The sequence below is a fragment of the Vicia villosa genome, linkage group LG5 (assembly GCF_029867415.1).
Source record: "Vicia villosa cultivar HV-30 ecotype Madison, WI linkage group LG5, Vvil1.0, whole genome shotgun sequence".
Taxonomy (NCBI): domain Eukaryota; kingdom Viridiplantae; phylum Streptophyta; class Magnoliopsida; order Fabales; family Fabaceae; genus Vicia; species Vicia villosa.
This window is the reverse complement of record NC_081184.1, coordinates 125,666,598-125,683,184: the sequence shown is the minus strand read 5'-3', so window position 1 is coordinate 125,683,184 and position 16,587 is coordinate 125,666,598. Positions and strand designations below refer to the sequence as shown.

General features: G+C 30.1%; 1 protein-coding gene across 1 annotated transcript; it reads right to left on the bottom strand.

Annotated features, from left to right (window-relative positions):
- Positions 1–462: 462 nt before the first annotated feature.
- On the bottom strand, positions 463–2,806 carry LOC131607259 (protein LIGHT-DEPENDENT SHORT HYPOCOTYLS 10). The gene is made up of 2 exons (XM_058879276.1): positions 2,163–2,806; positions 463–800 (listed from the first exon to the last, which is right to left on the bottom strand). Exon 1 carries the CDS (start codon positions 2,694–2,696, stop codon positions 2,172–2,174), a length of 525 nt encoding a protein of 174 aa, XP_058735259.1. The 5' UTR covers positions 2,697–2,806; the 3' UTR covers positions 463–800; positions 2,163–2,171.
- Between the last annotated feature and the right edge of the window lie 13,781 nt (positions 2,807–16,587).

Here is a 16,587-nt window from a genome sequence, read left to right as displayed (position 1 = left end):
AAACCCGCAACAAAATACATAAAATATATTTTTCCTACAATTTTCTTACAAAATTCCATAAAATATATATATATATATATATATTTTATATATATATATATATATATTTTATATATATATTATATATTATATAATATATATTATATAATATATATTATATAATATATATATATATATATATATATATATATATATATATATATATATATATATATATATATATATATATATATATATATATATATATATATATATATATATATATATATATATATATATATATATATATATATATATATATATATATTCGGGTTTCGGGCGCGGGTTTCACACTACCCAAACCCGCACCCAAAATATCGGGTGGCACCCGAACCCGAACCCAAACCCAGTCAACTCGGATTTTCACCCGTTGACTCGGGTTCGAGTGCGGGTGGCCCCGCGGGTTTGGGTCGGTTTGCCATCCCTATTTCAAAGAAGAAATTCCGAAAAAAAATAAAAATAGGCAAAAACAATCGCTAACTATAATTGATAAAGTGTACATGTGAAACCAAACTTACATCTTTCATGTTTTTTAAATGAAACCAAGAACTATATATGTAAAATTTCAAATGATGTTTGAATATAAGACACACCGAGACATAACCAATGCTTATATAATTTTGATTCCAAAATTACTATAACTATAAGAGCTTACAAGTTCCCAAGTAATTAATTAACAAAATAAAAGCCTTTATAAGATGCCATATAGAAAACCAAACCTTTATAAGGAAGAACTCCTCCATTAATTTTAACCACATTTCCTGCAACAACATTATATAAGTGAATTATGTCATTTACTATGTTATGCAAAATCACTTATTTAATTAATTACCACTACATAAAAGCTGCCAAAGAATATTTCATTTCATACTTTAATCAAAACCCTAACTTTGTTCCAACCATCTACCACAGAGAAGAGGCCAAACATGCATGTTTTCTGTAACAATGTCATGTGAAATATGCAGTAAATTTTTGACAAGTTTGAGTATAATTATATCTTAATTAATTGAAACCAAGAACTTTGTACCTTCAACTAGTCCATTATTATTATTAATATCACTATACAAAATACTAAACGTGTCAATTTCATTTGAATTAAATTAATTTAACACCGACAAAACATGTGAGAAGCAGGAAACACAAAGCTCAAGTATTCGCCTAACCAAACAAAAATAATTGTTTCTTTCCAAAATACTTAGTACTAACATATAGTATATTTTCAAACATTCAAACAAAACATAGTACATATTTTTGATGAACTAGAGAAGACATGATATAATCAAGGTACATGCATGCATGGTGGTGAAACAAAACAAAAACAGGTATAGCTAGTGGAGAAAAGAAAAATAATTAGTACTACATCAAATCACCACTTGCAAGGATGTTGTTCACAAAAGATAGCTATAAGTAGGGTATACTAGAGAATATTTTATTACCATCAGGTTTCTCCAACATTTGTCTGAAAGATTCCATTCAATCATCAACAACACTAATCTTTTTACTCTTTCAAATTAATTGTTTTTAACTTATAGCTCAAATTGGCTGAGTCAGTCAATCCCTTAACAAATTATATAATTAATTTGATTAAGTGTTTGTTTGCAACAATAATCACATGTTTTCCAACATTAGATTCTTAGTAATTAGAGAATGTCTGACAAAATCTGCTTAGCTTATAGAAGGCCAAAAAAATTAGGAGAAATTAATAAACATAAAATAATAATAATTAAGTTATTCAATTATATGCCATGGAAATAATATTGTTGTGATATTAATTAGTTCTGTCGTTCTCCGGGGAGATTGATCGAATCTTTCCAATCTTAATCACTACAATCATCTCAAATTTGTTTGTTCAATAATAAATACAATAAGACTTATTGAGAGTCTGCTCACGAGATTGATAGCAAGAGACTCGATATGTTAGGGTTTTATGAAATTAGTGAATCTATCTCCGAATTCAGAAGTTGAAGTATTTATCGAACGTTTCTTGAGTCCAATAAAATTTTCCCAGAACAAATATATATTAATTTTGATGCTAATGTCCACAATGAGTTAAAGAAATTAAGCAAGCTAAATCCATATTCCATACTAATGATAAAGTTGATAATGTAAAAATGAATTATTACCAAGAATATTCAAGAAAAGTTCATAGTACTAGAACTTGATTCTTCACTTCCCTTGCTTTGATTTGATCCTTTCTTTTTCTTCTTGTAAGGTATACCTCTAGCCTTAGCTTGACACTCTCTGATCTCCCTAAGATAAACCCTTATAGAGCCACTAGCAAAAGGGTTAGTATCAGGAGACCCACCATTTTCTTCATAAGCAGCTCTAAGTCTTCCTATAAGAGCATCCAAGCTTCCCCAAGCTTGTCTAAGAGGACAAGTACAAGGTGCAGGTGGTTCCGGTTGTCCATAAAACATACAACCTAGTAAGTGAACCTTAGTTTTTCCAAACTGGTCCAAGTAACGAAGAAAATCCAACACATGGTTAGAGTTGCACTGTGCAAGTGGAACTGGTGGTCTCATGTTGTTCAAGTATTGACCAAAAGTGTTCCAGTCTCTTCTCTTTTGAGACTCGTAGCGGCTAAGTGTCACTGTTGGGATGCTTGGTGATTCTTGTTCCATATTCTTGCCATGAATGTTGCTACCACTTGAAGACATTTTTTGTGTTGATGAGTGTTGAATAATGAGGTTGTGAGGTTTGGTTTTTCTTCTTAAATAATTATAATAAGGATAATAAAGCCTAGAAAAAAGGGAAGTGATAGGTGAAAGGAATAGAAGGAGGAGAGATTGAAGGAAGGTTGATGGAGTGATGAATATATAGAGATCACCTCATTGGGCTCCTGACTAGACATTTTATGGGCCATATTATTTTTTTTCTTGTTCATATTTATATTTTTTGTTTATTTTTCTTTTTTCATTAATTTGTTTATTAAAATTCAATGTTTTAAAAAAGGTATGCGACCAAGAAAACGACCACGATAAAATAGTATCGAAATGTACCGATATCTATGATGTTATTTACCGATATCTATGATGTTATTTATCGTTTGTAAGTTAAAAAAGAAATTATAATTAATTTATACTGTGACCGACTGAAAGTATAAAAGACTAATTTTTTGTCGACTACAACAAAACTAAACTATATGAAAAATAATCTAATATTTCAATGCTATTCAAAATTTGAAGTTTTAGAACATTATTTATGTAACAAACATGTTTGTCACATAAATTATATATTTGAAAACTAATTAGTGATACAAATGGCAAAATATTAAAATTTCTCACCTAGTTCTAGTGGGTTAATACATAAAGAAAGGTATCATTCCATCTAGGGATGTCAACTTGCCTCCGTTAGCAGGGATCCCCATGGGGATTCCCCGTTTGGGGCCCCAAAGACGGGGAATTTTCCCCCCGCGGGGACGGGGATGGGGAACAAAGTCTCCCCGAAGGACTTCGGGGACGGGGTGGCGTAAATATCCCCCGCCCCGTGGAGTCCCCGCCGCGCATAAAATAGACAAATGTCCTTAATTTATTATATATATATATATATATATATAATTTTAAATTATTATGTAAGTCTATTAGTCATTTCATATAATTAATCTTATACACAAATTTAAAATATATATGCATTGTTAGTAAAAGAATGAGATCTAAATGATTATTTCAAGTTTATTTTAAGTTTGAAATTTTGGTGGTCATGACACTCAATATTATAGATTAAATATTGTTAAAACAATATATTTATCATAAAGGAATAATTTATAAATTTCTCGTGGTTACTTTTTAAAGCTTTTACTGTTAATTTGGTTAAAAAATAATAATAATCATGTCTATAGATCTCCGCATGGGGATCCGTGGGGACCCGCGGGGACGGGGATGGGGGACAAAATCCTCCCGTAACGGGGACCCGAAGCGGGGATGGAGAATAGATTCGATGGCGGGGATTATGATAGGAATGTCTCCCCCGGCCCCGCCCCGCCCCATTGACATCCCTAATTCCATCTATATATAGGCTTAGTTTTTGATTGTGGGGCGATGTGGAACCATCTTAGAGTTACCTTATTTGAATTTCCGAACAACAATAACAAAGCACATAGGGTAGTCATGCTAGCACTAACTAACCATATATTTTCCCTTTAAGGATAACATAATAATTGTTTGCCCTTATTTGTTAAGACATAAGCCTCATAGCCTTATTAATTAATTAATAAATTAATCCCATTGACATTATTGTCCTAAACCAGATAAATCCAACAGCCAATAGAACTAGCTTTACTTTTCGTTTTTGTTTAGTTTCTCTATAGCATTTATATGTTATTCATTCTTATGCAGTGGTGGTTGAGATACGATTCATTTAAATCAGTTGGTTTTTTTAGATCAAATAGTGTAATACTGTTATTGATTCTAATAATCGGGGAGAAGTTCTCTTTTGGTAGTAAAATGCAACTATGTTAGAATTCATTCTGGTTAGGTCTGAGTAAGAAATTTTCATTGATTTTCTAATGTAAACTACAATTGAACCGAACACATTCACTACTATAAATAATATATTTTACGATAAATCTTTCACCTCAGCTAACGAACAATTAAGGTGTAAATCAAAGGCGCATCACATTTTACTTTATTTTAAAAAAATACTACCTATTCTCTCAGTTGAATTGATAACCAAAAGAAAAAGTATTTAGGAGACATGTCTTCGAATCACAGCAACTGCATTTTAGCAACTTTTAATTTTTTTATATTTTTGCTTATGACTTATTATCTTTGTTGAGCTGACTACCGAGAGAAAAAATATCCAGGGGACGGTATCTGGCAACACATCACTGCTACCCAAGTCACGAAAATGTTATGTGATCTGAAAAACCTTTTCGTGATGATACTTGTGTGTACAATTATCCTTTTGCCCTTGTGTCAATATTGAACACAAGGCGTAGACTGTGTCACCCTTGTCCAATTCAATATTGGGCTCTTATACATTTATCTAGTAACGTGGGATGGGCAAATTCCTTCTAGGTCACTCATGTCCCTCAGCATACTTTGCTGAGTACCCATCAACTGTCTTTATGGTCATCTAGTTACGGACAACGTTAGATCCGCAATAAAGTACTCAACTCTACATCTAGGGTCCATAGTGGTTTCAGGTAGAATGGTGGTATACACCACAATCACCATGAGAATAACTTATGACACTTTGCATAATATTCTATGTAGTACTCTCATAACGGGTCAATCCAGTATAAATATTACTCCTAATATTCATACTTATGTCAAGACTCGATAAATCCTTATCCATGACCCACGAGATGTGATCATCAATCTATCTACATAATAGTCTCAATTCTTTAATGTTATTCCAATTCACAATAAAGCTCGACTACAGATACTTTAAGGATATTGTCCTAATGTTTACTGATTCTCATGATTAAGTCACACTTAACATTTCATTAAATAGACTAGCTATTCTAGGGACTTTATTATTTTGGAAAAACAAACATAATAAAAAAAATGTCTTTTAATTATTAATAAATAATTCGATACAAGTATCAAAACTATTGACCTCTAGAGTTTACACCAACAGTTAGTGGTTCTCTGTACTCCAAAATATTATTGCAGAAGTTGAAGGTTTGAGAACATTTCTTATCTAAGTACAACATGTTGTGAATGACTTTGATGTGATGGTTCGTCCTGACAAGGTTGTTGTGTAGGCCCGAAGAGCGGAAGAGCTTCGAAAGCTCCCTTGACCCACTCTTGAAGGAAGGAAATCTTGTTGCGCGGGAGCAGATAAAGATACCATCAAACTAGATCGTCTTCCACCCAAGAATGAGGAGGAAAAGGTGGAGTTTTGGAAACTTTAGTGATTGCACCTGAAGCTCGTTGTTGGATTGCAGATCGAGTGATTTTGGATGTCAGTGTGCTCAATGAATTTGATAATAAATCTGTTTGAGGAGGATATTGAAGCTCCAAGAAAAGAGATAGAAGATCTGAATATTTGATGGAGAAACTGTGGTTTTTCGTGGAAATTAATGGGAATAAAAAACCGTTCTCATAAACGGCACCACGATTCGGTTAGGAACTAGAAATGGAAGATGAGGTGGTGGAGTTCTGTCTCACTGCGATGGATCAATACTTTTGATGTGACGGAGCAGGATGGACCTGCAAGATTAGCACTATAACACCCAGGTCACTAAAAGAAGTCATAAGTAACGCGTGAGTAAGTATATATTTGAATACCTGAAATGACACGATTTCTTCTTATATATCAAGAGTTGTTGAAATCATTGGTGCATGATGCAACGTACGATGCAGATAGTCGTCTGATTGAATTGGATGGTGATTGTTGTGTTGAAAGACGAAATTGCCAGCTTCTAATTAGAGTAAAGGTCTATCTATTATGCGTGTCTTTCCACTTGGAATACCCTTTTTAAACTTGTTGTTATAGGACTCTTGGAGAGTCTTCTGATTGAATTGGAGGATGAAATTATCTGATTCTGATTAGAGTAAAGATTTATCTATTATGTGTGCCATTTCACTTAGAATACCCATCTTAAGCTTTTTGTCATGGTACTTGCGGACTGCATAGAACAATTACTATTAAGTAGTATAGTAAATTAATTTATTTTTATCATTACTTTTTTTATAAAATTCAAAATTAAAATAATACTCTCAAAATGAAATAAAGAGTACATTTGATTTGCTAAAAAAAATGAGGGATTGAATAGGATAATTTTTCTTCTACTTTGTTTGATGTAGAAATTAATTAGGGGACTGGACAAAACATGTGTCAGAGGATTGGACATAAACATGAATTTTTATCCTTCAGCAAATCATGAGACAACTTTTTATCCCAAACACAAATTATCAAAAACTATTAAAATATCACGTTTTATAGATCAAAAATAAATATTATATAAAAAATTATATTATTGTATTTAATATATAAATTTATCAGACAAAATAGATTAAAAAAATTGTCCAACATCTTAATTATTAAACATTTTATAATAATTTTTTTTATACTATTATGAACTATTATCATTTTACAAATTAAACACATCCAAGTAAATATTAATAAAGTTAATTTAATAAATAATAGTCATCATAAAAAAAATAGTGTGCTAGATTATAATATTTTTTGAAGAGTGAAGACTTATTTTGGTCTCTCTTCAAAATTATAAAACTCAAATTAATCCCTGACCAAAAAAACCGATTTAATCCCTTAAAAAATTTAACCAGGCCAAATTAGTCTTTTCGTACATATTTTTTTTTTTAATGAATTTTTTTCTACTTTTAAACCGTGACTGGACTGCCACGTTGGATTTTATTTTATTGTTCATTTTTTAAATATTAAATTGATTTTTAAATTCAATTTAATTTTAAACAACACATATTTAAAACATAAAAAAAAAAAGCCAAAATTTGTTCCTAAAAGAATCGAACCAAAAACCTTTAAGGCACATCATATGCTTTGACTATTAGGCTGATGTACATTTGTGATAAATTATTCTTAATATTAAACACTTTTTAATTTAAATTAAAAAATACAAAATTTATAAGATAAAATGATAATCATTTTAGAACTACATCAATTGTTCTTAATATTTTTAATAATGAATGTCTAACTTAATAATTCAGAATAAACATTTACTTATTTATTAATTTTAAATAACTCATAAATAAATATTTACTTATTTTAAATTTAAAAATAAAATTAAGAAAACATAAATTTTTAATATAATTAATCAAACAGAAATAAATTAAATAATATTTAATTGAAATTAAATAATGCACATTATTTACTTATTTTAAATTAAATTAATTAAAAGTAAATAATAATTAATTTTAATAATAATTCAATTAATTCTTAAAATATTTAATTAATTCAAATCAAATAATCATATAATTTTAAAAGTATTATTTAATTAAAATTAAATAATAATAAATTAATTTAATAGTAATTCATGTAAATATTAATTTTTTATTTTATTAATTATACTTATGATTTTTATTTTATTAATTTTATTTTTAAATTTGTGTATTATTTGAAATAAATAAAGTAAAATGTTTATTATGAATTATTAAGCTAAATATTTATCATTAGAAATATTAACAATAGAAAGTGATTGGTATAGTTGTAAAGTAACTACCATTTAGTCCGAAGGGATTTAGGTTCGTGTTTTTTATTTAAAGTTCATAAATGTTTAATATTACTACTAATCAAGGAAATAATTAGTACATTAGCTTAGTGGTTAAGATATAGGATGTGACTTAAAAGTCATTGGTTCAATTCTTTTAAGAATAAATTTTAGCTTTTTTTAATGTTTTTAAACATGAATTTTTTAAAAATAAAATTGAAAGTAAAAAATGAAAAATAAAAATAAAATCCAACATGGCAGTCCAATTATATTTTAAAAGCAAGAAAAAAATGAATTGAAAAAATATTAACAAATAGACTGATATGATTCGGTTAAATTGTGTAAGAAATTAAATCAAATCATTTTTTTTGTCAGAGATTAATATAGATTTTGTAATTTTTGTGATGGATCAAAATAGATGTTCACTTTTTGTTAGTGGGTAAATTTAAAAGACTCCTATCATGAGGCAAATAAAATATGTTAGAATGGTTGGAAGTTGGACAAACACATCTTATGGAAAATATTTATTTGGCACAAAATCATAAATCAAAATCATACAAACGATTTCCTAAGTTTATATTTTATTTTCCCCCCTCTCTCTGGATGTGATGTTTACAATCATTTAATTTAGATAGAGTATTTGTTTTCTTCGCATGTTTAATATCATTGTTTATTTTAAAAAAACACTTCTTCTAAAACAAAATATAATTATTAAAAAAAATTAAATTATACATATTTAAAAAAAATAATTGATTATATTTAGTATGTTTAATTTTAACAACAACAAAAATTAGTCAATGGTCAAAGTTACCCTGAAAAAACTAATAAATCTGGATAAGAAAAATGTTATAATACTATTAAATAAAAGATAAAAACAATTTGTGTGGATATATATTTGTATTTTTTTATAAAAATATTAGGTTATGTATGTTTATTTATTAATCAGCGTACCTTATTGCATATGCATTCTCCAGATTTCCCAAATCAAATAGAGATTAGGTAAGACATGTGATGCAATTTTGTCCTATATAATTAATCATTAATCAACCTACTATATATTTTGCTGCTCGATTTTGTAAAGAAGAATACTGTGGTAGACGTGAAATCTGATGAGGAAAAACAGACTAATCTCAAAATATGATGGTCCCATGAAGATTCTAAGTCAAAAGACCAATAAACAAAGTAAGATTATATCCATTCAATTATGATCAAACAGTCTAAATCATGGTTATGCTTGGTGATTGACTACAAGAAGTGTAATAAGATGTGCCCATTCTATGAATGGTGCTCTTTCCCTCTTGAATATCTCAAATAGGAATTGTTTTGTAAGTGGGATGAGTATCCTTTGTATTCAAAGATAAATATACATTGTTTACCACAAAACAAAATTCAAATTATGATAATAATTAACATCAATAAATTAAATGTGGAAAACCACCTATTCCGCTTTTTCGATAGCGAAGGGCCTTCTAATTAGGATTGGAGTGAACAAAACCCCAAATCTACCCCAAACATTTATGCAGAAAATATCAGAGTATAAAAATTCTCAACAGAATCAGGATATCACACATTCAACATAAACATAGACCTGTCATGCTTTTTAAACTAATACATAACACTATCAGGATTGGAGTGAACAAAACTCATAACATATATCTCTACTTTTGAATAACATAGTATTCATAGCATAACCCAAACTTAGGTTCAACATGCAACAGATTCACAATGATTCAACAATTAAGACATAACATCTTTTGAATCATAAAAAGAAACAATACAAACAAATCCTCAAATACATCATAAGGTTCAATAAGCAAATGACAACATCAAGCAAGTGTTCATTTCCCCCCAAGTGCTACGTATCAGAGCAATGACACCCAAAACTCGACTATAAGCGGAAACAACTACTCATCTGGATTACCTGCACGTTACCCACGTGGAGGCAACATTCAAACAAAAAGGGTGAGATATCAAACTATATAAATAGGATTATGATAAATCATATATTAGGTAAGGAATATAAATGAATCACCGTTTCACACAACATCAACATAAACAACACAAAGAACATCATCAAAGAATAGTCTTGATATCAACACATCGGCATCTTCAACAAATCAACACATAAGCATCACAATGCATAGACAACAACTTCAACCAACAACAACTCGAATGCGACTCAACTATGCATATGCATGTGGTACCATTGGAGTAAAACTCCCAACTTAGAACATTGCCAGTAATTCCGAGGCATAAGGCAAAGCCTTCAACACGGTCACATATCAACATCACACCGTTCAACTTTATGTTATGCTATGCTATGCTTTGCGGAAACATACAACGACCACAATTCGACAACGAAACAACGACATAACAACAACACAACCACGGTCACCTATCAACATCACACCGTTCCATTTTAGCCAAAGGCTCACAACACAACTTATCAATTCATAGCGTTATATACAGAATATCAAAATTTGCTATAATTCACACTATGAGACTACTCAGATTACAATGCACAAAATAATCATATTGGCAATCATAACATTAATCGCAACAAAAGCATCCAAAATGAAATCACGATTTTCGGTTAATTCGCAATATATCAATAAACCAAGTAAGCCAAAAACAACTTCCAATTAACATTTAACTAAATTAGATATTATGTTAATTATCAAAACAACATCGTTGACATAGCAATATATTATTCTCAATTTAATATTCAACCAAAACACATTTACGGTCAAATTCTCAAGATATCGCAATTTACCGATAAACCGAATGATTTATCCAAGTCTAAGTATTTTTTTAATTAAATAGACTTATTGAAATTAATCCTATTATTGACTAAATCAACCAATTAATAATCATATTTTATTAATTCCAATTCCATTTTATTCTATTCCTAAAATGTGTGTCAATTTCTATTACAAAACCAACATTTATTTATAAAGAATATTTAAATCAAACACAATTGTTGTCGATTCGTAAAATATCACAATTTCAACAAAATAACACCACGACGTTAATCTACTAAATAAGCTTAGCTACCACGTAAATTGTCATCAAATTCCGGACAACTAATTATACCGTTTAATACATATATTTTGGTCAAACGGAACTGTTTTGAATTACACTTTGTTAAGCTTCTATTGTTTTCAATTATTTTTCATGTCATGATCATGTTTTCATTTCCCCTTTATTATACTTTTATACTTGTTTCTTAAGTATCAACATGAAATACATGGAAACAGAACACAGACAAAATAATGGAATAGTAAACCAAATGAACTACACACAATGAAAAGTTAGAAACGAAAAGCATAATGGTTTAAGTGAGTGTTTCATCAATATATCACACCATTATATATATATATATATATATATATATATATATATATATATATATATATATATATATATATATATATATATATATATATATCCTTAATTCATGTTTCATTTCTATCATGTGATGTCATTATATAATATCTTAAATAACCATATGCAACCATGAACAAAAGTAATGCACATGTTGGGAACTACAGCAAAAACAAATAAATAGAAAAGAAACAAATAAGCACTCCCAGGAAATAGTATTAAAAACGCAAATGTGGAGGCTTAATGGGGTTTCCGGTCGGTCATTTGCTTGCATTTTTTATTCATTTTCATTACACACAGAATCAATAGTACATGAATAGATACATGTATTTATGAAACTAAATTGAATTTTCAACAGTCACAGAAAAACAAAATTAACACAACTCAAATGACAATCTATACCCTAAACCCACATAAAATTCATCATATTCCCATTTAGGTAGTAAGAACCCCCCTTACTTTGGATTGAGTGCAGCTCTAAGAAGATTCAGTGGAAAATTGGAGAAGAATTGCACTTTAGAGCAACACTTTGGGTCTCCTCTTCAAACCCTAACCCCTCTTTTCTTTCTCTCCCTCGGTTTCCTCTTCTTTTCTCTTACAGACCACACTAACTCTCTTCTACTTCTATTTTTAAAATAATAGACTATGTTAATTATTTAATACACAAATGGGCCTAACAAAATATACTCCTAAATACTTAGAGATGTCATTAATTAAGCCAAATATTATTTCTACACTTAATATAAAAATAATACTTCCACTAAAACTCCATTAAAGTAAAATCCGATTATTTTAATATACCGACTTATTACTCAGTGTCTCATATTTCCGGTCTAAACTTAATTACTCAGAAAATTCCCAAAACGCTAAATATTAACTCATTAATATTTCTAATACTAAAAATATTAAAATTATCGATTAAATGTCGATCCGCTATCCCGAACTAATACCGACTAAATCGCCCACAAAACGCAAAAATTTCAGAAAACATCACAAATGTCCAAATTAAGCAAATAATTATTTTTCTGGGCGTTACAACAACCCCCTCCCGATCGCAGTTGCGGGGGATCGAACTGTGGTTCTCCCTACCAAGTCCAGCGCCAATTACATGATACTAGTTTTAATCAAAAAGTGGATTTTGTTATACAAATTTATGGTAAAAAATTATCAAAAATATCATAATATTAAATTTTACATATTAGCGTCATTTGATCCTTATCATATTTTAGCTAGGGTGACAAACGGGCATGCCCGCCCTGTTTTTGCCTGGCCCCAAAAACCCGAGAAAAAACGAGGCGGAACGGAGCGAACATGTTTGAGAGTGCGGGTCTAAAACCTTGTTCCGCCCCGTAAAAAAATGAGGGCAGAGAAAGTCCGCAAGCATTAAACTTTTTAGGCTTAAAAATAATAAAATTGTATAAAAAAGCTCAACCCGCAAAAACCCATAAAAAAACGGGACAAAACGAACTTTTTCCGCGGTTCAGATCTATTTTGCTACCTTTAATTTTAGCTATATTTTAGCTTATAACGATAGAAATAGAATCAGTGTTTTAAAAATCGGACCGGACATCAAATCGGTGAGAGTACTGGGTCACTGGTTTATTGGTCGAACCACTGGGTCACTGGTCGAACCGCATGACTAAACCGGATTAAACCGGATAACTCGGTTGAATAGACCGGTCGTTATAACAAAATTATATAGGTATAAAACATGTCGAACATGATGATTCAGTCTCCATAATATATAACTGGCAGTTAAATTTTTAAAAAATATCATATCCTAAATAAATTCACAAGTTCATAATTTAAATTTAAATTTTAAACACAAGTATCACACATAATAAAATAGTACAAAATTACAAAGTATATATTTGCAAACAAATTTTAATTGAATAAATTATAATAAATTAATTTTATTGTCTATTAAATTTAATTTTAAAGAAAAAATTATTTCAATGTTGGTATCTCCTTGTTCAATATCAAAATCATCTGCAACAAAATTAACCGCACCGGAAACATCTTTATTTTTATTTTTATTTTATTTTTTATTAATTTTTATTATTTTCTTTTATTTTTTATTTTAATTTTTCATTTAAATAAATAATTAAAATGATGTTGTTTTAAGTTTTTAAAATAAAAATAAAAATAAAAATGCATTTAAACCACCGGTTCTGGAAAACCGCCGGTTTTTCCGGTTTTACCGGTTCACACCGGTTCAATGACATATACGATCTAGCAATCGAACCAAACCGATTACCTGGCCGGTTCCCGGTTCAACCGGTCCGACCGGTCGGTCCAGTCCGGTTTTTAAAACACTGAATAGAATCATTATTTTCCCAAAGTCTCGTCATAATCGGTTAATAAAAGACATGACCTGAAAGCAAATTTGATTCGTAGTACTATAACTCGTTGATAGGCTATTTTAATTCATGCATCTCTTTAATTTGGACCGTAATTAAAGCTCACCTATCTTGAGGACAATCCACGTTACTACAAGGCTAATAATTTCTAATCCGTTCTTTTTTCAAATCATCATTAGGTCCACAAAGCTCCCTTTATTCCTTTCCACATTTTCTCTCTTGAATTTTGGAGGTTAACAAAAGGAATAAACATGGGTATTAATTTGTTAGCACTCAAAAATCAATTGTCTAGTCTAATTGAAAGTAGCTAAAGACTCAGATTATATTGACATGCATGGATCTAAGTTCTAATTATGGTAATGATGTGAGAAACTCTATAGTAAATAATGTGTCATGTGAGCATAACGGTATGTGATTTAGAACTTTTCTTATTAGGAAGAGTATAAATTTTTAGATTTAACTTTATCTAAACTTTCAATTTCATAAAATAAAATAAAAACTTTTGATATCCACCTAATATTTATTTTAAGAAATTTCTTATCTCATAAAAAAAATCCTATGAAAATTTAAAAATATCCATTAATTTTTAGAGGAGCTCTTCCACCTCAGAATCTTTCTAAGTGGCATTAATTTTACTGATTGTTAATTGTGTATTATTTTTTCTTTATTTAAATAAACATGTCAATATTTTTTGAAAAGATAGTAAAATAATCTCAAAAAATGAATTCACATGGGCTTCAAACTCAGGAGCATTGGCATCTATGACAAGCATCCAACCGCTGGCTGCTTTTGTTTGTTAATACTTGCATGTTGTTTTATAAGTTGATCATTCTAAGTTTTACTATATGGAGTAGTTGAACAGATGATTAAGCTGTAGGCTTTTTAACAAAAGGGACACGAGTTCAACCCCTATCAAAACAAAAGGTGCTCTTAAGATGGTCAAACCTACACCTAGTGACACTTCAACAATGTGGTCTCCTTCATATTTTGAACATGTTAACAAATTTTTTCCATATTCACCAACTCCGAAATTTCAAAAGAGTGTTTTCAAAGGAGCTCGCATTAGCAAACCACCTCATTCACCGCCTCCACCAAAAATCTCATTCATTAACGAGATGTCCATTTTTATGACCAAATACATTGAATGAATTGTCAATGTTAAGGGTAATGCTAATTGCGAACTTCAAGCAATTTTTGCTTTTCTCGGTAAAGGAGAAAATGATCACACACTTGTCTGCCACCAACTTATCCAAGAGTTAAGGGGCCATAAAGAATCATACACACGGCTATACAGGAAAAAAGAAAATTTTGAAGTAATTTATCACTCTCTTGTTACTTGCATCAGTGGACCTGCACCAGACGATAAATGGACGTATTTCCCTAAAATGGTCCATCTCATAGCAAGTGAGTATGATAGAATGTGTATTGATCTTACAAGATATGGTCTTTCGGAAATATTTTTTCCACTGCGTACTACCCCACCTCAAAATCAAATTGATAGTATTATGTGTGTTGGGTGGATTTCAAATCCGCGACTTTTTGTTCAAGTTTATTTGAAATCGAGATGCCCTATATCACTTAAATCACCAGAGTGGACGACTCATTCAACAACCAGAGCCGAGACTTGGCCGGACCATTTTGTTGAAAGGATGCAAAATTTCACCAAATTGAAAGAGAATCAAATAAACAAAAATCAAAAGGGATACCATTAATAGTTATAGATTTTGCCGACAACAAGTCTTTCAGTTCATTTTAGTTTTTCTTTATCAAGTTTATTATATATAATCTTATATTAATGATAAAGATGTCTAATATATACATTTTGAAATTTTTCAAAAAATTATACATTTATTACATGTTTTGTTTTTGTTTAGAACAAAATTTAATTTTGTTCAGCGAGGTTTTGGAAATACATCTCCTGATTAAGATAACAGGGTGGTAGCGGATATGCATTTCTTGAACATCCCCTAGTACGAGATAGAATCTATGAGGTCCATAATTATCTACAACTACTAAAAATATGGGGCATTTGTTTCATTATTTCATACTAAAACACATTACATCAGATTGAACATCATTTGACATGTCGCAAATGTCTACTTTAATAGTGTGAAACTCTCAATTGAATTTAAGATCAATGAGTACGCTCCTCTTGAAGATCTGAAATACATACTGCAAAATCTCCTATCATACGACGACAATAAAAAAATTGTGAAGATTGAGTACCGTTCGCCGCCCATTAACAACGAATGAAAGATTGAGTTCAGCAACTTTGAGCTGAAGATGGGTGCTGATTTAAGGACTATGTGGAATACATTTTCCGTTTAGAAACAAAAGTTTCGATCGAGATGGATGCGAAGATTTCGAGATCATCCAAAGATATTATGAAGATGTTGCAACTCCACCTCGATATTGAAATATAATGTTTGATATATGCTAACATCACCTATGTAATGCTTTTTTTATGTTATCAATGGAATTTTTATTTTGTCAACCTACACCTTTCTGGTTTTTCTTCTTTTTTGCCTCTACTTCATATGATACCGAAATGCAACTTTGTATTGTTTACATAGATGCATTTCTCGATACAATATATCTAAATAATGCGAGACTTATAAAATGTTCATCCTTTACTTTTTTTTTTTTAATTAATGTGAAACTTCTTCCTCA

What these genes read in the sequence shown, in the direction of transcription:
- LOC131607259 (XM_058879276.1), bottom strand. Translation starts at nt 2,696, where the DNA reads ATGTCTTCAAGTGGTAGCAACATTCATGGCAAGAATATGGAACAAGAA.